The sequence below is a fragment of the Megascapheus bottae genome, chromosome 4, assembly GCF_031878675.1.
Source record: "Megascapheus bottae isolate mThoBot1 chromosome 4, mThoBot2.hap1, whole genome shotgun sequence".
Classification (NCBI taxonomy): Eukaryota; Metazoa; Chordata; class Mammalia; order Rodentia; family Geomyidae; genus Megascapheus; species Megascapheus bottae.
This window is the reverse complement of record NC_143512.1, coordinates 1597763-1623177: the sequence shown is the minus strand read 5'-3', so window position 1 is coordinate 1623177 and position 25415 is coordinate 1597763. Positions and strand designations below refer to the sequence as shown.

The 25415-nt window shown below is 34.9% G+C and overlaps 1 protein-coding gene across 1 annotated transcript in view; it reads left to right on the top strand.

Moving 5' to 3' along the window:
* The window catches only part of Adamts19 (ADAM metallopeptidase with thrombospondin type 1 motif 19), a 239548-nt gene that overhangs the window by 13505 nt on the left and 200628 nt on the right, over positions 1 to 25415 (top strand). The window contains exon 3 of the mRNA XM_090331069.1: positions 18236 to 18398. Coding sequence (XP_090187195.1) covers positions 18236 to 18398 — 163 coding nt within the window. The remainder of the gene's footprint in view (positions 1 to 18235; positions 18399 to 25415) is intronic.

The following is a 25415-nucleotide window of genomic DNA, read 5'->3' as shown; positions in this document are numbered from 1 at the left end:
GATACTGTAACAATATGAGATAACAGCTGCCTTACCTCTTGAGCCACAGTGCAACTTCTGGTTTTCTAGTGTTTAATTGGAGACAGGAGTCTCACAGACTTTAGGGCCTGGGCTGGCTTTGAACCATGACCCTCAGATCTCAGCCTCTTGACTAGCTAGGATTACTGGTGTGAGCCACCGAGCAGGCTGGGCAAGTCTTTGGTTGGTCACCGGAGAGGGGTAGTGTAAGGTTATCAGATTCCTTTGGTCTTTTCAAAAAATGCCTCTGCTTTTTTGGTGTTTCCAGACAGGTTCTCTGGAAGTCTCCGCACTTTCAAAAATGGCATTCTTGTTGAGGAGGAGGAGTGGTTCCTGTCCAGGTGCTGTTCTCTGGGCGGGAGAGAGGGGATAAGCCTTTCGTGGAGTACTCAAAGTTTCCCGCGATGCTTCGGACCGTCCGCATTGTGGTGCATTGCCTCTGTGTCCGAACTGGCTGACTTGACTGTGTGCTCCCATTCTTGCTTTTCCCCGGTGCAGGCTATTTCATTTCTCCGCTGAAGATGCATGCAAAGCCCTGGGTTCCACTGGAGGGACAAGCGAAGCCCCTGCTGCTGGCACTTCTGCCACTACCATGTAATGCTGTGATTTCTGTCTTCTTAAGCAATCAGTTTTCAATCTTCTTCCTTAGTGTATAGCTCTGTATCTTAGTTGGTGTGACTTTCTAGATTGGGAAAGCCTGATGGTACCCTAAAACTCCGCTTTGGATAGAATCTAAAATGTTCTCTGTACTTTTTCCACCACCACCTCCTTCGATCTCCACAGATACACTTTCTCTGGAAATAACCTCAAGAGGAGAGCTTTGAGACCTTACTAATTTAAACTATAATTTAGGAAAACATATCTTCAATTCTAAATTAATTTATTCAGATACATTATGAATTAGGGAGAACTGCTACCATATGGATATTTTTCTTTGCCAGTTCCGTAGCTTGAATTCAGGGCCAGGGTGCTGTCTTTGAGCTTTTTTGTGCTAAAGGCTAGCAATCTACCACTTGAGCTCCAGTGCTACTGCCTTTTTTTTCTGAGTTATTTATTGGAGATAATAGTCTCACTGATTCTCAGATCTCAGCCTCCTTAGCAGATAAGATTACAGGTACAAACCACCAGTGCCAGACATATGTATTTTTGTTGGTGGTGGTGTTACTTGTTGATTTAAACTTGAATAAATTCATTCCCCCATATGTAGCTGAAGCCTACATATGATATGCATGAAATGGGTAAAAGGCAGAAGATACAGAAAATTTACAAGTCTAAATAAATAAATAAAAAGTCAAGGGAGATTCATACTCTATTTTCCCTATTTGGATCCCCTTTATCTGGCTTCATGTTTCTTCTCCTTAGTGTCCAGATTATAAGCTTTCTCATCCAGCCCCTTGAAAGAGGAGCAAGCTGTATTTTTATTTTAATTAATTAATTCTATTAGCTTAAGTTGTGCAGAGATTTCAATTCAGCATGTCCGTTTGTGGTATAGCTCATCTTGATCAATGTCACTCCTTTTATCTTTAAACTTTCTGCTTTTATATGTTCTGGGAATCATATATTTTAATTCTACAAATACTTTGAAAATTAATATCTTTTTAAACCAAGACTTTGAAATTGTTTGCTAGGATGTTAGATATTGTTGAATACATCAATGATCAATTTTTTACATATGAAACTGTACATTTCCAAGACTTAATAATAGATTTTGCCATCTTCATACCTGTAGACCACAATGAGAAAAATAAGACCAGTGAGGTTTTATTCCCCTGAGTATCATAACAGAAGTCTCAGGTGATGGGACATTTTGTGTGTGAGTGTGTGGAGGACACTGTCCCTGAGCTCCTCAGCTCAAGGCTACCACCATACCCTTAAGCCAAGCCCTACTTTCTGTTTTCTAGGGGTTAATTGGACATAAGAGTCTCAGGTCCTTTTGTGCCCAAGCTGGCTTTGAACCTTGATCCTGGGATCTCAGCCTCCTGAATAGCTAGGATTACAGGCATGAGCCACTGTACCCAGCTAAGGGACAAATTTTTGACTACAGTCTTCTAATGTAATTTTTAAAAATCTTTCAGTATTCTTCTGGCAGAACAGAATTGAAAGAAATTTAAAATATGTGACCTAATCACAAAACTGAAAATAATCTCGTATGTTATAATGTGAAGTTCAAAATAAAATGTAATTGAAAACAAAACAAAAAATCATGTCTTATATGGAGCAAAAACAAAAACGTTGTCAGCATTTGAAAATGAAATGTTAGAGCCAGCCTGATTACAATTGGGCTGCCCTTGTCTCCCTTAATTAAGACAGAAACTCAGAATGCTCCGTTGAACAAAAGCTCCCCAAATTCTAACTGAGTTACTTTAGAACATTTATATCATTTTCTATTGCTTTAGTTTCAGTATATTATGATTGAATAATGAAGACGAAAACAGAAATAGAAAAGTTTTTGTTCAAGCATTAAACACTATATCATCCTTTAAAAAATGTCACCTATGGAGTATTTTTTAAATTAACTGAGTGAATTGAGAATAGTAAGTTAAGATAAAAAGGACCGTTTACCTATATATAATTTGCACATAACTTTTGTTTGAACAGATCTGAGAGAAAACCCTCTGCATCCAAGGGAGATGTTTGTGGATTGAGCAGTTAAATGAAGTTTTCTTACTACCATTTTGTTACCAAAATTCCTATCCACATTTTAGTGCTAAAAATATTAGAAAATACCAGAAATATTAGAAAATATCAGAAAGGCTTTGACACTTCGCACGGAAGTATGGATAGTGACATAGTGACATCCCCTGGTCAAATGATCAAAGTAAATATACATGATCACCCATCAGAGATGATGAGTTTACTTATATTTTGATTTCCAGTATGGCCTTCAAAGCAATATGCAGGGCACTGAATAGGCATCTGATAGAGATTCTTGTGCTAAGTGCATAGGAATACTTTATTTGTAGTAGTGTGATGACTGGCAGATGAAGTTAATCTCTATGTGGTTCTAGGAATCAAAGAGCTATCAAGGAAAATCAATTAAAATAATGAATTCCTGGCTTGTGAAATATTGAAGAAATTCTGTGTGTAGGTGGTTAAGGGAGATTCTGGGTTCAATTTCCACTAGTACTAAACATGTTGAATAAGTAAATGTTTTGTTCCATTCCAGGACACTGGAAGAATTTTTAGGATGAAACATCATCTTATTCAGTTACTTTTTAAAAACCTCTTTAAGATGCTACTCTACATAGGTCATATAGGTTATTTAAAATTATCATGTAAGTATGCAAAATAGTTTGCACAGACATTTTTAGTTGTGCTTTCTTTTGTGCATGGTACATTGAAGCTGATCAGCTTTTGAATATCTACATCTTAAGGCCCCAGGAAAAAAATTGCCCTCCACCTTCTTTACATTAATAATTATGCCATCAACATTGTTCAGAATCCATTACTTCAATAACCCTTACTTATTAATTTCTTAATTTACATGTTTTCCAATTCATTGATTGACATAACATTTGTTTCTTGTTTTCATCCTAATTTCCTGGACTCCAGTGATCTTGGGCCTCTTCACCCACATGTCAGTTTCTTGTCATGTAGTTAGGTGTTCTTCTACTATCTTACCTTTATATCTCAGAATTGCTTATTTTTTAATATTTTCATAATATATGCTACAAATATTTACAACAGCCTAGTAAGTCTATTTTTTGAACCCATTTCAATGCATATAATTTTCATAGCATAATCCAATAGATTTGTCAAGAAGAAACTCCATACTAAATTGATCTCCTCGTACTCACCACTCATATTTGTTTTTCACAGATTGTTATACATAGATATATTTATATAGTCTGTCCTGGGGCTTGAACTCTGGGCCATGCCACTGTCCCTGAGCTCTTCAGCTCAAAGATAGTGCTCTACCACTTTGAGCCTCAGTGCCACTTCCAGTTAATTGCAGATAAGAGTCTCACAGACTTTTGTGCCCAGGTTGTCTTTGAAACACCAATCTCAGATCTCAGTTTCCTGAGTAGCTAAGATTACAGGCATTTATAACATTCAAAATGATAATGTACATAGTGAAAATAAAAACAAAGGTTGAGAAAGATTTGTACTATCATAGGGACAGCAATTACTGTTTGAGCAAAAAAGAAGCAAATTAATTAAAAAAAAGTTGATTGTCCACTACTCTGAATTAATAAATTGTTCTGTTTTTAAAAAAATGTTTAATAAATACATAGTGTTTCTTAAATAGCTGTTAAATTCCTGATTATCCTGTACATTTCTGAAGGATTAAAATATTTCCTAAAAGTGACAAAAATAGCAAATGAAACCACTTTCCAGCTTGTTATGCTAGTCCGGTTTCAGAAGGTTTTGTTATTTTGTTTCTGTTTTTGTGCTAGAGCTTGAAATTGCAGCCTGGGTGCTCTCTCTGAAAATTTTTATTCAAAGATACTGCTCTACCACATGAGCATCCAGATGATTCTCATCATTTCTATAACTACCCATTTTCCTCCTTCCAGTTTGTATGCCAATTTCACCAGATTTTATTGCTCTACTTTCCTAAGTGCAATAAACTACAATCATCCTCTATGTTCAGCCTCCTCATGCCTGCTGATACCTATTGCCTAACAGAGGTGATTTCAATTACCTGTCATTCACTTTAGGCTTTGTTAAATGTTTCCAAGGATTTCATCTTTGTTTATGAAACATAATATGACTAGTAATATTTTTCATATAGTTTGATTTTAATTGATCTGTGTATTGAAGATTGTTTTATTCAATATTACCAAGATTTAAAATCCAAACAACTAATACTTGAGGAAGATATTTATAAGGTAGTGAAACTTCAATTAAAAAGACAGAGAGGAAAGACAGTGAACCAATTTCAAAGTAGAAACAGATATAGTAAGTGAGCCATAAGGGTAGATGTGATATATTTGAGACATGAAAAAACAAAGGCACTACTAGAATCCAATGCATAAAATATTTGCTAGTACATTCTAAGCCTCTTCTGAGAATTAATACTGTCAAGTAGAGGCCTAGATTACATTGATTTCACCTGTGACTGACATGCATAAACAGAATTTTAAACATTCATCAATGGTTTTGATGAACAATACCTTTTCCAGATAGGACTTGGCACACTTCATTTCTTATTTTGCTAGCTCTTATTTATAAATGGCTCTCTTAAAAATATGATACATGGGGGTCGGAAGTTTAGCCTAGTGGTAGAGTGCTCACCTAGCATTCACGAAGACCTAGGTTCGATTCCTTGGTACCATATACATAGAAAAAAGCTGGAACTTGTGCTAAGGCTCAAGTGGTAGAGCTGTAGCCTAGGACTGGCAAAAAAAATACAATACATGGACAAAATCTTTCATATGTGGTTGTGTATGTGCTGAGAGCTTTTGGTTTCAGGATTCATACTGTGCTATTTTGGCAATTCAGGTATAGGATCACCTAAGATATTCTGTAATAAATCAGGTTAAGGTTCGATTGTGTATGCTCTTCATTGTAGATTTTGCAGATAACAAGGAATGGTTTGGAGGAGAAAAGATCCAGAATGTTCTTCAAATTCTCCATTGTCTTATATTTATTTTGGGAGATTTTGTGGTTATCAAACCAGTCATGCATGAAAGTATTTTGTTGGTATGTAGTTTACTGCTAATTTTATAGAAAAAATCATTATAAATTCTTAGACATTTGTTATTGTCATTCAGAATGGGGCTGTAGGGAGGGCCTTATCCAAGGATCCTAAATGCCAAAAGGAAAACCACCACCATCACATGTAAATGGTCTGTTGCTAATGGGAAAGAAGACTGGATATATGCAATAAATGAACTCCTTAATCATTGTGAGGTTACCTAAAGAGTCTTCATTTTGCACACTAGCCAGTTAACTTACATGGTATACACTCAGTAAATATACTTGAATAAATTATATATTTATTTGACCTTTAATTGAATCCCAAAGTAAGTTGTATCAGATTTTCCATGTCTCTTGAGTATCAATGGTATGGTCTTTGTAATAGTTTACTCCATTAATCTTGTTTCCATGGTAAAAATGAGTTGCATCTACTCTCCAGGGATATGTAGGAGGTTGGCAACCTCTCTGCCAATTGTGAGGTCACTTGTGAGACCTGGCTGTGAGGACCGCTTTCCCTCACTGCAGCTGTGCAGCTTTCTCAGTAGTCTCATTCAGTTCCACTGAACTAGGATGAAATTGCATGAGATCAATGCCACAAGCGCTCATCACCATGGTGAATGGCTCTGACAGATCACTCCAGTAACCCTTTAGCCACTAGCTGACTGAAAATGCACAAACCCATTAAATGAGAGGGTGTGTGGCAAGTTGGAACGCATCTTTCTCTTAAGAAATACAGCCTGTCAAGTAAGGCTAATAAATTGAAGAAGCTCTCTTCCCAAATCAACAATATGAAGCATGTAAAATACTCTTCTTTGCAACAAAGGAACGTCACATTGTTATGACTTTTTAGAATCCTGCTTGATGAAGGCATGAAAATATTTCCTTACTGTTGAATTTAACATCAGCCTGAGCATATATTTCATTATTTCACAACAACACCAAAATTTAGAACTTAAGTGACTTTAGTTAGACCAGAGCAATAGCTTCCTGAGAGTTAACTGAAAGATAGCTTATTCTTGTACTTTTTTTCAGTGCTAGATGACTTCTGAAAATTCCTATTTATATCTTAACTATCCCCTTTATTCTCAGCCTTTATTGCTTGTTGTAACAGTGAGTTGGTTCTGAATATCAGGGTCCTCAGCATTTGCTTTAAGCCCTGTCTTTCCTCTACAATCTCATTTTAGATTTCCACAATTCATTTTCATGAATTGGAGGCTCATCTTTCTAGAGAAAATCTCAAATATATATATTTTTCATATATTTTTATTGTAATTAATAGAAGGGTTACATTATATTCGCCAGATAAAAGATGCATTACTTCACATACATTGATACCCTTTCTCATGTCTTGGTCCCCATTTCCCTCCCCCCCCACCCTTCATCTTGTTTTCCCCCCTTCCCTATCCAATTTCAAATAACCAAATACAAATATATCCAATATATCAGATAACAAAATGAGATACTGTAACAATATGAGATAACCAAGGGACAGCAAAAGAGATGAGAGATAACATAGTACATTAAGGACAACAATCACTCATTATATGGCTTTTGTTTCTATATCCTAGAGGTCCTTCAAATATATATTTTTATCTTAAAACATTTCACTAAGTTCCAGACTCCAGCTATCTATTTGTTTTATCTACTTAAATGTTTTTCAGATATATAAAATCTAAGAAAAACAGTCATTAGAATTTAGATTCTTTACATTTAAAGTTTACCATCACAATTTCCAACAATTGTTTTTTTCATTTTGGGGATAGACAAACCAGAAATTCTAGAGTCATCCTTAACCAATCTGTGACCTTTTCCCTCATGTCTGAATATCACAGCATTATCAACTCAAGTGATTGCCATCTTAGTTGAGTAAGCATCAAAACAAAAACCATACACATCTTGACTTTCCTTAAATTCTTAGTCTAACCACCACAGTCTTGCAGCTGTAACATTGGAAATTTCTTCAAACTGGCATCCCTTAGTTAACTTATCACACGATATTTTGTTTTCCAAAAAGAAAAAAGAAGAATGAATGTCTTTAGAATTTCCTTTTACATTATATTGTCCACTGTCAATTGCTGCCAATTTTACTTAAATATAATCTAAATATCTTGTAATGATCATCTTGAGAGGATGCGTGCATAATTGAGTGCTGGCAACTGCACTCTTCTGTTCATGCTCTTTCTTCTCAAGCTTGCCTCAGTATTGGTAAGTGCCATCATTGTAGAGCTTGTTATTTATGTCTTCTCTTTAATTATATCTTTTACTGTGATATACTGTATGCATTTGGGTACAATCATGTAAAAGTAATAATTAAGAAGTTTAATCTTCTGTGAACATTAAGTAGATATGCTGATGGCTTCCCTTTATCTTCCAGCTATAACTGGCCTTTTTATGTGACATTCTACCATGGAGACATCACTTTTTCTCCATTCCACTTTTTGTATTTTAATATGACTTGCTGCATATTTTACTATCAGTCTTATCCAAATGTTACTGCTGGCTTGATTCATGCTCTATAGCACCTCAGGTTGCTCTATTTTCTTCAGAACCTATTTGTTTAATTGTACTTTGTACAATTTACAATGCCTTTAGTATGATTTTCTTTTATAAAGTATGTTTTTAGGTATATTTGCATGATTTTTCCTGTGTGTTCCATTGGTGTGTAAGATCCAGGAAGACAGGAGTGATGTTGTCATCTTTGAATCCTCAGTGTCTTATATCCTTGCTGCTACATGCTAAGGGTTCAGTAGGCACATTTGTAATGAATATTAAATCATCATCATTAAGACATAATGGTACATGACAGGTTCTAACTAGGCTGGTTTATTAACTAAGAAACAGATTTAAAAATGCATTTGCTTCCTATACTTGCATATTTTTATATATTATAAAATCAATAGAAATTCTAAATAATACCAAAACTACTATATGCAATGGATGCCAATAAAGTGAATGAATATAAAATCCAATAGTGCTTTGTGTAATAAACAAAAATTAATTAGATTAAAAAACTACTATGATAAACAACAAAAGTTACCAGTCATTTTGGGCAACATAGTGTTACGATGAAGCACTCACGTGTTATTTTGCAAGCCTCTATTATACCATTTTACTTCTTCAGCTTAGAAGCTTCCAAAACAGCTATTTATCTTATTCATAATGGAATTTATGAGGAATGAAGTTATGAAGAAGCTTTTTGGTGATTGTTAAATTCATATGCATTTCAACATCAGAAGAAAATACAGAAAAGATTATGGTTTTTAAAAATTATGTAAGAGAAATCACAGTTTTTCATTTATAAGAGATAAATATGCTTTCGATGTATTATGCAGACAAAATATGACTATTTTGAAAAAAGATAACAGAAGAATCCCCGATGAGAAACTCTGAAGTAAAATCTGTTAAGTGTGTCCAAGAAAGATAGATGGTATAAAATCCATAAGAAGATTTTATCAAGTTTTGATTGTAAATATGAATTGGTTAATGGGATTGCTGTAAATATCCTGGGTTATCCAAAGACATTCCCCAGGGTATCTATCACTGACAGCTGTACTGAGCTTGTTTCTCAAACATGCCACTTTGGTTCCCATCTCAGGGGCTTTGCTCCTCTCCCTACCTAGAATGCTTTCCACCTAATGCTCATGTGGCCAATCTCTACTGTTTCTTCTCTTATGTCCCCTCATCAAGCAGATTATTCCCATATCACTCTAGTTCCTTCATAATTCTTGTCACTTCTGTATTCATGTTACACATCTATAGCTCTTCACTGTGTAAGCAGTTCTTCAGAGGTATAAGAAAGCAATTACCTCTCCCTCTCAGTTTTACATCAGATGACTATTTTTATATTCAAGAATGCCTTTGTCAAGGTTATTTACAAAAGTCTCTGCATCTCATAATCATCACACCTTTAACTTAACATCAAGTTAAAAATGTTGTATCAAATACCTTCCACATTCATCCTGTCTTACAGGAATTGCATGCAGTGACAAAAGATGATGTCAGAGTTCTTAATGTCTTCCCACCTAATTTCTCTTTTCTCTTAGCACACTGGACTTCCTCCAGCTCTTCCAGAACTGAACTATTAAGGAATGCTAAGAGAAAGAGAAGGAAGCATTATGGTATATCATTTTCCTCTTGCTTGAGCTGAATGATCCCTCTTAGGTTGCATTTGTGGATTTGGGATATAGTCTTCTTTTCAGAGATGCTCCTCAGAATCTTATATCTATATGACAGGAGGTTTATCCTTTGGGGCAGTCACTTTCAAATCCAGCTTTGGTTTTTAGCTGTCTATCAGGATACTTCAAATCTATCTTTGATCTCTTTTATTTTTATTTTTGGTGGTTCCTTGTGGGGTTTGAACTCTGGGCCTAGGCACTGTCCTTGAACACTTCAGCTCAAGGCTAGTGCTCTACCACTTGAACCACAGCACCACTTCTGGTTTTCTGATAGTTAATTGCAGATAAGGATTTCAGGGAATTTACCAAGACATGTGAAAGGGTATCAATGTATGTGAATTAATGCACTTTCTATCTGGCAAATATCATGTAATCCTTTTATTAATTACAATAAATATATATATATATATATATATATATAAAGAATTTCAGGGAATTTAGTGCTCCAGCTTACTTTGAACCTCAGTCCTCATATCTTAGACTCTTGAGTAGTTAGGATTACAAACATGAGCCACTGTGTCCAGGTTTGACCTTATTTTTATAATTACAAAATAGAATACAGGAGACTATGTGATAAATAATCATATAAAACCTAATAGTTATCAAACAGATTTAGGCATTTGATATGAGTAAATAAATGGTATCTTGTTTTCTCATCCTGGATTGTTAGCAGATGTTTCACTTTAAAGTCTTGTTCATAGCTATATCCTGAATTAGCTTGTGTAAAGGTGATACTTGTAGGCAGATATTGAATGAATTGTGAAATTGTTCAGAACAGAACACTAAATACAAGTAAAAACAAGGACAGTTTAATTCTAATTTTAATGTAACACAAGTTTTCCTTTTTAAAAATAGCTATATATTTATTTATTACTGGTGTGAATACCTGGCCTCAAACACAGGGTTGCACACGTGTTCATGACTGGTGCTCTACCATTTGAGCCACAACTCCTGAAATTTTTCTTGTCAAATAGAGGTGAAATCCTGTGCTCTTTTCTGTTAAAGTTAACTTTGAGCTGTAATCCTTCAAGATTAGCTCTAGTCTTGTGACTAGCTTACGCTTAGAGATATGAGCCATCAGTACCTGTTCAAAAGTATATTGTTTTATAATTAGTTGTGCAAGAGTCTACAATTCCATAAGTCAGATCATAAGTGCAGGCATCATGATTAATATCACCCTTTCTATCATTATTTCCAATTTTCTCAATTTACATCTTTCTTGAGAAAATCAAAATAGAATATATCATATTCTAATGTGTTTGTATGTGTGTACACATATGACTCCCCATAGATATATACATAGCTACATATAAGAGTATATATGTACATGTACATTTTAGCTAGAAAGCTAGAAAGAAATATGTAATGCACTCTTGTAAGATTGTTCTTATTGACTTTAGAAATAACTTTTTAATATAGTTTTTAAATGTTCCACAATTTAAAAATTCTTGTTTCTGCTCAGAGAACTTTATACCAAAAAAAAAAAACAGAAAAAAGAACTAAAAGAAGGAAAGAAACAAAAACAAACCAATCCCTAGTGGGAAGCCAGAATAGAGACAGAATCTTTGAGATAGTTTGAGATACTTTGAAGAGATGAATGATACAAGGTACAATATTATAAACAGAGGACTAAAGGAGTGGATCTTGTAAGTACCCAATATACTATTTAGAGAATTGGGGGCCACAAAGGGATTCTCTTTGAATGGCAGGTGCCACTCATAGTTGCTGACCAAAGGCAAGCATTGTAATAAGGAACATTTGCTGTTAAAGGAAGCAGAAATCGTTTCTAGGAAAGACAAGGACAAAGGTCATGAAAATTTGAGGAGGAAAAAGAAATTGACATTCAAAGGTCTAAGAAATGATAATAATGAAATGAAAATTGTGAATGATCTTGTAACAATTTACAGAGTTGACTTTGGAGTCAAGGGCTAGAGGTAGAATATAGAGGATAGACCAACATAGAATGACAGGGGAAAAGGAACATTTAACTTAAAAATTGAGAGGCTTAGCAGCTAGTACTAACATTCAAATTACTTTTAGGTATTTGAGTAAGTCATGCACTATTTCTTTTTTTAATAAAGAATTTATTAACATTGATTTAAACATCATATTTCAAATGACATGTTTAAAAACAAGTATTCAAGAAGGGAATCTCTGTATAAAATCACTGGAACTTAGATTTTGGAACATAATAAAATTAAGCAGAGGGTTTTTATGTAATAGATACATATTAATCTATGTAATAAAACATTATTTCTATAGAGTCCTAAATTTTATTTCTATGTAGTTATGGTTTTATTTCCAATACCATGTCCATAACATTGGGTATGCAAATATTGAGTCATTGCTCTTGTACTGTTTGGATCTAATAGCCACTATTAAGGACATCGTGGCACCTTTTGTCCCTTTGGTCTTAACTTATCTCACTCAACATGATTTGCTCTGTTTCATCCACTTCCCAGCAAATGCCATTGTTTTATCTTGTCTGATGGCTATGTGGAATTCCATTATATCTATCTATCTATCTATCTATCTATCTATCTATCTATCTATCTCACAATTTCTGTATCTATTCATCTGCAGTAGGGCATCTGGATTGCTTCCATCGCCTGGCTATTGGGAATAGTGCAGAGATGAACACAGCTGAGCAGGCGTCCTAATCATATCTTGGGTTATGATGTTCAGGATAGATGCCCAGGAGTGGTATGGGGGGATTATAGGGAAGGTCAATATTCAGTTCTTTAAGAAACCTCCACACAGCTTTCCAAGTGGCTGAACTATCTTACAATCTCACCAGCAGTGCAGTAGCATACCGTTTGCTCCACAAACCTGCCAGCATCTGTCATTGTGTTCAAAATCTTTGCCATTCTTGTTGGGGTAATGTGGGATCTTAGTGTTGTTTTTATTTGCATTTCCTTTATGACCATGGATGATGAACATTTTCTCATATGCTTTTCTGCCATTTTAACCTCTTCTTTTTAGTTCCTTTGCCCATTTAGTGAATGGTTTATTGGGTTTGGGAGGGATTAGTTTCTTGAGTTTCCTGCAGTTACTGGATATTAAGCATTTGTCTGATGTATTATTGGTAAATATCTTTTCCCAGTTGGTTGGCTTTTGTGGTTATGCTTTTATCTGTGCAGAAACTTTTTATTTTTAGGTAGTCCTATTTATCAAGTCTCTCTCCAATCTGTTGTGACCCTGGGATTCTGATCAGGAATTTTTGCCTGTGCCTATGACTTCCAGTGTCTCTGCAACTTTGTCGTGTAGCAGTTTCAAGGTTTCCGGTCTGATATTGAGGTCTTTGATCCATTTTGAGTTAATGCTTGTGAATGGCGAAGGGCCAGGGTCAATGTTTAGTTTTCTGCATATGGCTGCCCAGTTTTGCCAGCACAAATAATTGAATACAAGTTGACTATAGGTATGTGGTTCTATTTCTGGATCTTCTATTCTGTTCCGTTGATCTTCTGGTCTATTTTTGTGCCAATAACATGCTGTTTTTGTTATTATGGTTCTATAGTAGAGTTTGAAGTCTGGTATTGTAATATCACCTGCTTTGCTCTTTTAGCCTAGAATTGTTTTGGCTATTCTAGGTCTTTACTTGTTCCATATGAACCTTTGGATTGTATCTTCTATTTCAGTAAAGAATGTCTTTGGGATTTTGATGGGGATTGCATTGAATTTGTATATCAATTTTGGCAGTATGGCTATTTTTACTATATTGGTTCTCCCTACCCATGAGTATGGGATGTCTTTCCATTTCCTATTGTCCTCTTTAATTTCTTTCGTTAAGATTTTATAGTTTTCATTAAATAATTCCTTTACATCTTTGGTTAAGTTAATTCCTAATTATTTTATTCTTTTGGGGTCTATTGCAAGTGGGATCATTTTCTTGATTTGACCTTCTGTTTGTGTATTGTTGGTGTACAACAAGGCTACTGACTTCTGAAGGTTAATTTTGTATCCTTTCACTTTGCTAAATTGGTTTATTAATTGTAGGAGTTTGGGATTCGAGCTTATTGGGTCACTCAGGTAGAGGATCGTATCATCTGTGAATGGGGATAGTTTAATTTCTTCTTTCCCTATGTGGATCCCTTTGATGTCCTTCTCTTGCATTATTGCTCTGGCTAAGGGTTCTAGTACTATATTGAAGAGGAAGTGGAGAGAGTGGACATCCCTGCCCAATTCCTGATTTTAATGTAAATGCTTCCAGTCTTTCTCCATTTAGTGTAATATTGACTGTAGGTTTGTCAGATTTGGCTTCAATTGTTTTAAGGAATATACCTCTTATTCCTATTTTTCTAGTGCTTTCAACATGAATGGATGTTGTATTTTGTCAAATGCCTTCTCCACATCCAGAGAAATTATATGATTGTTATCCTTAGCTCTATTGATATAATGTATTACATTGATTTGCGAATGTTGAACCAGTTTTCCATCTGTGGGATGAAGCCTACTTGATCGTAGTGTATAATTTTCTGGATTCTGTTGGCTAGTATTCATTAGAGAGATAGGTTTGTAGTTCTCTTTTTTGGTTGGTTCTTTCCTTGGTTTGGGGATGTGTGTAATATTAGCTTCATAAAATCAGTTTGGTATTGCTCCTTATGCTTCTGTTTCTCAGAAGAGTTTCAAGAATATAAGTATAACTTCATCTTTAAAAGTCTTGCAGAATTATGCAGTGAAACCGTCTGGAGCTGGGCTCTTTTTGGTTGGCATTTCCCTGTTTGCTTCTGCTATTTCATTATATTAAATTGGTTTGCGCAATTTGTTTAACCCTTCATCGTTCAATGTGGGTAGCCCAGATTTTCTTGTTTCTTTAAATATAGGCCCTGGTAGTACTTATTCATAATGGACTGAATTTCTTGGATATCAGTCGTGATTATTCCCGTAAGGTCTCTAATCCTGTGTATTTGAGTCTCCCTTCTCCTTTTTTTTATTAATCTTGACAGGGGTCTGTCAATTTTGTTGACTCTTTCAAAGAACCAACTTTTTGATTTGTTAATTTTATGTATAGCAGGTCGTATTTCAATCTCTGATATTTCCAATTTTATTTTTGTTATTTCTGTACTTATAGTTGTTTTAGAATTAACTTTTTCTTGCTTCAATTTCTTCTGTAGGTTATTTACATGCTCTTCTTCTGTCTGTTTAATGTGGGCTCCTACTGTGATAAATTTGCCCCTTAGTACTGCCTTTGTTGTGTCCCATAATTTCCTTTGTGATGTATCTTGTGACTTCAAGGAAGTTTTGAATTTATTCTTTGATTTGTTCTGTAATCCAAGAATTATTCAGAAGTGTGTTGCTTAGCTTCCACATGTTTGAATGTTTTTTTACCTTTTACTCTGTTGTTCAGAACTAGTCTGACTCCACTGTGATCAGATAGAATGCATGGGATTCTATCAGTCCTCTTGTATCTGCTTTAAGTTTTCTGTATGAACTGTTATATGTTCTATTTTGGAGTATGTTCCATGTACTGCTGAAAAAAATGTGTAAGGTTCTCCATTGTATAGAAGACTCTGTGTATATCTGTTAAGCCCAGCTGGGCTTTGGTGTCATTTACATCGATGCTGTCTTTTATCTTTTGTTGAGTTAACCTGTCTTTTGGTGAGAGTGGCGTATTGAAGTCTTCCACTACAACTGTGTTTGAGTCTATCTTGTTCTATAATTCTAAGAGGGGTTTCCTGACAAATTTGGGTGCTCCCATGTTGGGGGAGTAAATGTTTATAACCGTAATATTCTGGGTATGGATTGTACCCTTTACTAATACGTAGTGGCCACCTTTATCTTTGTGTACTGATTTTTCTGAGAAGTTAATTTTGCCGGAAATTAAGATTGCAACTCCTGCTTTTTTTCAGGGTGCATTGAGTGGAAAATTCTTTTCCATCCTTTCACTTGGAGTTTGTTTCTGTCTTTGGTAATGAGGTGGGTCTCTTGGAGGGCACCATATGGATGGGTGGTGTTTCTTAATCCAGTTTGCTGCTCTGTGTCTTTTGATTGGATTGTTCAGCCCATTCACATTTAGGGAAATTATGGAGAAGTGGTAGTGTCCATTGTTATTATTTATTTTTATTTCTGAGTTTCTTTCTCTTTCTTTTTTCCCCCTTTGTGTTTAGTGATTTATAGGTGATAGCTTTTTGATAGGAGTTCTTGCTGTTCTGGACTTTGTTCTTGATTATTTAATATTTTTGTAATGCTGGTTTAATGTGCATGTATTCATATAGCTTCTCTTTGGAATGCAATATTCTTGTTTCTCCCTCAAATGTAAATGCTAGTTTTGCTGGATATATCAGTCTGGGTTGACAGTTGTTGGTCTTCAGGGCATGAATGATACTTTTCCAAGCTTTTCTTGCATTTAGGATTTGTGTGGAGAGTTCTGCAGTTATTCTAATTTTTGTCCCATTGTAGTATAGCTCTTTCTCTATTTTTGCGGCATTTAAGATTAGCTCCTTAGTATTCGGGTCTAATGTTTTTACTATGATGTGTCTAGATGAGTTCCTTCTAGGATCTTGCCTAGGAGTTTCTTGGAGTTCTGAAACCTTCAATAATGTGTGTATTTTCCCTTTTGAGTTTGGGGAAGTTCTCTGCTATGATTTTGGTGAATAAGGGTTGTATTCCTTTATTAAGAAACTCTTCCCTTTCTTTGATTTCTATTGTACAAAGATTAGATTTCTGGCTGCGTCTGGCAGGTCCTGGAGTTCTCTTTGGTGAATTCTGACAGATTTCTCCAGACTGATGATTCTCTCTTCCAGCTCTGTGTTTTGTCTTCTGGTCCTGATGTCCGATTCTCCATCTCAGCCAATCTGTTGCTTAATGCTTCTATTTTCTTTTGCATTGTGGACACTGAGCTGATCATATCTGCTCTAAGGATATTAATCTTTTCTTCTAGGGAAATATGTTTTTCCTATTTTTCTTTTAGAATGAGGAGCTCTTTGTTGATATACTGATTATGTTCCTGGAATTGTTTTTGGAATTCTGCTTTGATCTATTTTTTGCAAGGAAAATCAAAACTAAATCATGAAGATTCTAAGGCAAACAAAATATGTATAATCATAAAAAGTCTTTTGTACATCTAAGGAAAACATGTATTTCTTTCAAAGTCAATTAAATGTTAAACTTCATTTGAATAGTAGTAACTCAAAGAAATTACTATACCTGGAGAAATACCATTCTGCTATTTATATGTGCATCTGATTAGAATGAGCATTAGTTTCCAAGAGTTAGTGCAAAACAATTAAGAATTTTGATAGTAGCAAGTCAGTAGTGTGTGTGTGGGTATGTGTGTGCGTATGTGTGTGTGTGTGTGTGTTTTTGTGTGGTGGGTATTTGAAATATTTTTCAAAATGTTGGCTCAAGAGCTAATATGAAATATATTCTATTTACATAATATTAAACAATTACACAATAAAAATTAAAAGATTAATGTTCTTCCAAATGGAATGCTTTCCCAGTCCTACTACAACTTATAGTCCAAAAGAAGAAAGAAGAAAAGAAAGAAGAAGAAGAAGAAGAAGAAGAAGAAGAAGAAGAAGAAGAAGAGGAGGAGGAGGAGGAGGAGGAAGAAAAACAAGAGACTAGGTTTAGCTTCAGTGTATTACAAGAACATCTACTGACTGTGACTATTTTTATTTAACATACTATATTTTTACCATTTAACCCTTTGTCCACAATTAGATGACTCTAAAACCATTAGGTAGTTAAAAGTGTTCCTGTAAGAAATGCTCCATTTCTTTCTCTGATTTATTTTGTGGTTTAAAAAATGTGAGTACAGGGCCGGAGGTTTGGCCTAGTGGTAGAGTGCTTGCCTAGCATGCACAAAGACCCGGGTTCAATTCCTCGGTACCACATATATAGAAAAAAAGCCAGAAGTGGTGCTGAGGCTCCAGTGGTAGAGCTCTAGCCTTGAGAAAGTCCAAGGACAGTGCTCACGCCCTGAGCTCAAGCCCAGGAATGGCAAAATAAATGTGATTAGAAAGCTTTAAGAATATTTCATATTTAATTTTGATTCAATGTAGCCTGCATTTGCCTTGATATGTTGTGCGAAATTTTACAGAGAGAGATAGTTGAGAAGTTTGACAGTGTGATTGCATGCAATTAAATACTACATTGCTCTTTCTGTATATGTTGTAAATATGAATGGCTCCAGGGCCCCCCAAAGTGAGATTTTAACATTCCAGTATTTTTACTGTGCATCTGTTGTTGGCATCTAGTCTCTCATCCACATTGGCTAAGACATAAGTATATTTTATGCTATGTAATGATGAAGTAATAAAACAGGAATATGTTTGATATTATCAGTTATAGTAGAAGATTGTATGTACATTTGTAAAAAAAATAGCATATGTATGTAGAGTTTGGGAAATCATTTTAAAATGCTATTTCTTACATATATTTTTGTTATATTCCAGATGGGAGTTATACAGCTCAATGAGGACTTGATATTTATTGAACCACTCAATGATACACTGGCCATAACAGGTCATCCACATCGTTTATACAGGCAGAAAAGATCAGTGGAGGAAAGAGTCACGAAGTCAGATCGTCACAACCATTACTGCGGTATCATTTCAGGTAATGGCTTAGGTGATTTTAGGTAATGGTCCTGATAGGAACTAACCTGAAAGAGACAAATCTTTCTAAACATTCTAGATATCTACCTTCACCTCATATCTCTTCACCTTCCTCCTCTCTCTCTCATCTTTCTACTACTTTTATTTATTATTTGTAATGCAAAGTCTCTTTTGGTTACTAATAAATGAGAGTTTTAGAATTTACTTTTAGTGTTTTTATATTCTTATATTAAATAGTAGAAATTTTAAAAGATTTTTATGGATGGACATAAAACATGCTTCTTAGTGTATCTGAATTATTAAATGATCCTTGAGTTAGAAATGATGCCGGGACAATTCCAGATATGCTGAGTATTGTGCTCTCAGAAACTTTTTTAGTCTAAATTCATGGGATTATCATATTGTAGGTATCTCTTTATTTAACTAGAAATGTCTTGTTGTTGTTTTTAAATATAGCAAAAATCATCTTGAAATTCTGTAGGAATGATTCAAATGATAACATGCCTGACTAGCAAGTGCAAAAACAAGCAAAAAGTAACAACAAAAAAGTGAGTTCAAATTCTATTACAGTCAACCATCAAAATATGTTGCCAAATTGTAAAGTTCATTTCCAACCTATTGTCTTGTGAGTATTGTTGTTACACTGTTTCACCCTTCATCCTTTTTCTCACCATTTTTTGTTCCCCTTTCCTTCCCTAATTTGAATTAGGTATATATATATTACATCAGGTACCAAAATTATATCCAATTATACCCTTGTTGTATATACATACAACAAGGGAAAAGCCATAGGGGGAAAAAGAAAAAAAAAGAAATAACTTCACCTACTGCATTAAAAACAACAACCACAAAGAAAAATCTCTTGTTATCATACCCTGGAGTTCATTTTGCTTACCATCATTATCTTCTATGGTAATATGTACATAGCTACTGAGCTATTGTTATCCTCTGCTAGGAAAATCTTAGACATATGCTAGATAAGTAATAGATTGCATTTTCTTCCTTTTTTTCTTTTTCCTTTCCTTTCCTTTTCTTTTTTTCCCTGTCTGTCCCAGGCCTTGAACTCAGGGCTGGTGCACTGTCTTTGGGCTTTCTCAAGGCTAGAGCTCTACCACTTGAGCCACAGCACCATTTCTGGCTTTTTCTGTGAATGTAGTACCAAGGGATCGAATCTGGATCTTTGTGTTAGGCAAGCACTCGACCACACAGCAATAAAATGTAATAACTTTTTGAGCATTGTAGGCAGAATTCTATGGGAACATGTTTTGTATAGAAATCCTTTATATAACTACTTAAAGATAATAAAAAAATCTTTGCAATCCTAAGAATACTAAAGGAAATGAATCACTTTGTTTGAGTACATAACCAAGACTTAAATATTGAACATACATGCAGAAAAAATTCCCAAGAAGATTCTTTGGATATTTTTTCTCTACATATCATTTTATTTATTTTTTATATTTTTTATTATAATTAATAAAAGGGTTACATGATATTTGCCAGATAGAAGGTGCATTAATTCACATGCATTGATACCCTTTCACATGTCCTGGTTGATATTATATGTATATATTTTTTAGTAAATTATTTACTAGGAGAAATACATTCAAGTAGAATATGAGGAGACATTAACTTATTAAAGAATCTTCAGAATAAAATTTTAAGGTGGATTGATAGAAAATTAAGATATCCGGCTGGGAGTTTGGCTTAGTGGTAGAGTGCTTGCCCAGTATGCACGAAGACCAGGGTTCAATTCCTAGGTATCACATACATAGAAAAAAGCCACAAGTGGTGCTAAGGCTCAACTGGTAGAACTCTAGCCTTGAGAAAGCCCAAGGACAATGGTCAGGTCCTGAGTTTTGGGCCCAGGACTGGCAAAATAAAAAGAAAATTATGATATTACCTTTAAAATGAATTATATTTTTGAGGCAACTCAGGTCATATGAATTGTGACGGATAATACTGGCAGGGACTGTGGGAGGTCCAAATAATTGTATTAAGAGTTCAGTGTCACAAACAAACATGAGATGCTTCTATTTGGAACATATTTATTCCTAGTTAATCTGTGATTCTTACTTTCTGTTGTGAAAACTCCTTACAACAATCCATAGAAGGTTCACATTGAATATGGTTCAAGTGAGTCTATCTCTATGTCACAATATACAATGCACACAATCAAATCTATTTAAATAAAACACATCCTCGTCCTTTCAGATTTAAAGAAGGTAAAGACAACTGAACAAAGGCTATAGTATTAAGAAACAAAAATTATAAAGTAGGACTTTTTAAAGCTATGGCTATATAAAAATAACACCAGCTTTGATTGTATCCATTTCAGAAGATGATTTTTTATGAATTCTATTGCAAATCTGAACGATGTAGTTTTGAACTATAGTTCCAGCTGTTTCAGTTATGCATGTACACTGGGTGGCATAAAGCAGGCTTTCTACATGCTATTGTCCATAGAGGAAGTTATTGAGCAAATTCCTAATTTGATAGGTTAATAAAACATAAATGAATGAGTCATTTTTTATTCATAATAGGGCTTAAGTAACATATATAATATGCTTGATTTATGCAGTAATGTTGATCCACATAAATCAATGACCTTAGGAAAGAATGCCAAGTTATCTCCAAGTGATTTATTGAGCTTACCTATTTTGAATGTTTCTAAGAATTCAGAATTTAAAACATTTTAAACTTAGCAATCCATGAGATATAATGTTCTTTTATGAAAAGGTGCATCTTCAACTGTTGATTTTGTCTTTGTACTTCATATGATACTTTCATGGATAATACATGAATAATAGGTTTTAAATTCATTATATATGTATATTTTTTCTATTGTTTCAGTGCTATAGGTAGATTTTGTTTATAAGTATTGATTATATCAATACCTTTCCCAGCAGAAAGCTTCTTACATTCAAATGATAAATGCTTTTATTGAAAATGAAGTCTTTTTGTTAAAATACTATGTGGAAGAAGGGGCTCTAAATGAGGTTGAGAGTGAGAGTCCTTGGGTTCAAGATCCAGTTTAGTTTTACTCCAAGCAAATTTATGCCAGTCCCTTGCATTTTAAAACCTTGGATTGTCTATTTGCATTGTGAAAAACAGTCCTTTCACAGGATAGAAATCGAATGACATATAGGGAGAGCAAATATAAAGGTTGAAAGAGCATAAATATAATAAAAAAAACTTTGCAGATATATGTGAAAATAGAACAATGACACTTGTTGAATTGGTTTCATAGGGGAGACTGGAGATGAGGAAAATGGCATAGTAAGTGAATGTCAATGGAGTACATTGAATGCATATATGGACCTGTCAAAGTAAAATCCCCTTGTTCAGTTAACAAATGCTACTGGAAATGTGAAGAAACCAACTCTCATTCATAACAGACCATCAATATATTGTTTTAGATGAACTGACAATTATATACTAGAGTCTAAGTCTGAGGAGAGATTTAGTATATAAGTCTATAAAGTGGGGAGCTAGACATTAAAGATGAAGTAAAATTAATGTGACTAGAGAGAGAAAGGAGAAATCCATGTGCAGGTGAAGATAATGAATTTTAGGGTCACACTCCCTCTGCTCACCTCCATTACCCTTTGTGAAACATCTTAGGAAACTTCTTTTATCTCTCCATGTCCATGTACAATAAGCAAACCTGGAATATTTATTCTTGAACATCAAGCCTTCTACAGAATGAAGTGTAGTTGTGTCTGGAAATGGAAAATGCATATGAATCTTTTTTTGCAGAATATAGATGTTAATGAGGCAGAGCATTTTAGGCAGAAGAAACAAAACATTAAAAAGTATAATACATGAGAAAGAAGGAGTCTGGGAAGCTGAAACCAAATGTCTGCACACGATAAGACACAGCCCTGAAAGAGTAGCCAAGGTTTGGATAACAGTGGGACTTGCATGTGCTTTGAAAGTAATATTAGCAATTTGTATTATTTTAACATTTTTGTATTAACTTGAGTAAGGCTAGGAGTCAACATGACAAAAGTAGATTTATGGAATTAAAAACAAGATTTGAACAGGACATAGAGCTCATTTCTATTTTTAGAGCTGACTTAATTAGGTCATTATTGAAATAGTTCCCATGTTCCAGCCAAGACTGCTATCCAAATCATAGGGTGTGCAGTGTATTCATTCACATGCTTTTAAATTTCTTCATTGACTTTAAGTGTATCATAACAACTGTTGTTTTATAAATGCATATAAGTAGAAAAAGTTCTGACAATTTTGGAAATGAAAAATGAGCTAATTGGAGCTTTAGACAATGAAAACATAAAAAGATGTATTCAAAATAAAGGTTCAGTCTGTGTTATTTTCACAAATAATAACTAACTTGTGTGATGGAATGTGCCAGGAAGTTGAGATTCTTAAGAAACCTACCTTCATTCAGATAGTCTACCTAAATGTAACTGGGATAGTAAAGAAAGCATACTTTTAATGTCTTTATTACATAATATGTCACTCTTTAAACTGTTTAAAAGCCTCTCCCCCCTCTCCTTTATTTTTTTGCCAGTCCTGGGGCTTGCACTCAGGGCCTGGGCACTGTCCTTGGACACTTTTGCTCAAGGCTAGTGCTATGCCACTTGAGCCACAGCACCACTTCCAGCTTTTTCTATGTATGTGGTTCCGAAGAATCGAACCCAGGGCTTCCTGCATGCTAGGTGAGACTTGACCACTAGGCCAAATTCCTGGCCCATGTCTCTCCTTTTGTGTAAGTTCTCCTCTCAGTTTTCATTTCAGGCCTCTTTAAAAAAAATGTTACATTCTCTGTGCTTCTGCAGCCATGCTTCTTTTCTTCTCCTCCTCCTTCTCCTATTCCTTCTCCATCTTCTAAAATAGAGTGTGGATGCTGAATTTCAGGGTCTTTCACTCCCATTCTACTTTTTGTGCTCACACCTGGTGCACCGCCATGTGAGCCAAACCTTCAATACAGCTATATTGTAGGCAATTTTGGAGTCAGATTCTTTCCAGACTTGTATGCCTGCAAAGACTTCAAGTCAGGTCCATCAGATTTCAGCCTCCTGAATATCTGGTTTGCAAAGTGAACCACCAGTGCCTGATCTGTGTCCTCTGTGGGCATGTACCCTTCTATATGTACAACCCTACATGTATGTCTTTGTCAGGAATTCTTTTTATTATTACTAATTCTTTAACTTACTTTCTCAGAGCTCACATTTACATTTGTTAATTTCACACTGTTTATATTTCAAACTTCTCTTTTAATTTGCAGATCTGTGGTAAACGGTACTGATTTCTGTCAAGCACCTCAGACATAATAAATCTGAAGTGGAAACTGTCAAACACTATTTTATTTTACTAATGTGTTAAGATAACCAACACTTTTAATTATAGCTATTTATGAGGCTGAGACATGGAGGACTGTGGTTTGAAGCCAGGCAGGGAAGAAAATCCTCTTTCTCCAGATGACCAGCAAGTAGCCAAGCTGGAGGTCTGGAACAAGTGGTAGAGAGTCAGCTCAGCAAGACAGCCTAAGAAATGTGGCACTACAGTTCAGGCCCCAATACTGGCATAAAAATAAAATGACAAATTAAAAAACAAATTTCCATAAGCCTATACAGAATGTGTCCCTGTTTTATGTAGTAGCAAAGAAGTCTTTGATAAAGAAAAAATATTAAAGCTACATTTGGGACACATGTGATATAGGCCAAGGGAATAACTATCCAATAAGAGCCTTAGCAGTAAATGGGCCAGTACTAACAAAAATAAAAATAAATAAATAAATGTAAGCAGGGCCGGGAGTTTGGCCTAGTGGTTAAAGTGCTTGCCTAGCATGCACGAAGACCCGGGTTCGATTCCATGGTACCACATACATAGAAAAAGAAGCCGGAAGTGGTGCTGAGGCTCAAGTGGTAGAGCTCTAGCCTCCTTGAGAAAGTCCAAGGACAGTGCTCAGGCCCTGAACTCAAGCCCAAGACTGGCAAAAAAATAAATAAATAAAAATAAATAAATAAATAAATGTAAGCAGAGCTTATGAGTGGAATAACAGATGCGATAGATCTAGGGAGATTGATAGTTGTTCTAGCTGTTGCTGAGTTGTCCCAAAATTGAACAACTAAAAAGTGTGATGTAAAACTCTATTGCTTTAGGACAAGTTGGAATTCTATTTTAACTTTTTTTTAATATTTAAGTAGTTTTCCAAAAGTGTTACAATTCAAAATGTAAGTTTGAGTATAATGCACCCTGATCAATGTCATAACTTTAATCTTTCTTACCCAGTTCCACTCATCCTCTTACTTTTCTTACTTTCATAGGCTATATTTTGAATATTTTCATTGCATTCTCCCCCCCTTTAGGTATAGTTTGTTAAAATATCACATTCAAACTCAATATTTAGAACCCATGAAAGTATTTTAGGGTTACCTATGCATGGTGAAAGCTATTATTTTGAATACATTGAATATTTTTAATACAATTTTTTACAATATGACTTTTGTATTCAGTGGAAAACTCTATTCTTACCTTTGTCAATCTTTTTTATTTTATTTTATATTTTTGACAGTACTAGGCTTGAACTCCGAGCCTGAGCACTGCCTTCGAACTTTCTCAAGGCTAGAGCTTTATCACTTGAGCCTCAGCACCACTTCCACCTTTTTTCTATGCATATGGTACTGAGGAATCAAACCTGGGTCTTCGTGCATGCTAGGCAAGCACTCTAACACTAGGCCAAACTCCTGGCCCCACCTCTGACAATCTTGTCTGGTGATAGAACTAATCAAGCATGACAAAGCCTTGTTAAGCAGTGATATCTGCAAAACTCCCTCTCCAAATAACCACTAATAATAGGTATGTACTATTTGCATGACATAGGAGATGTCAGTAATTAACAAAGTAACAGAAGGATCTGACTGACAGAAGCACAATGATAGATATCTGAATTAGTTATGCTGTAGGCATAACTACAAGAGTAGAGATTCAGATGAGCTAGACGTTTATTTCCTAGCATATGATAGTTTTGAAGTTTGTAGCCTCCCAA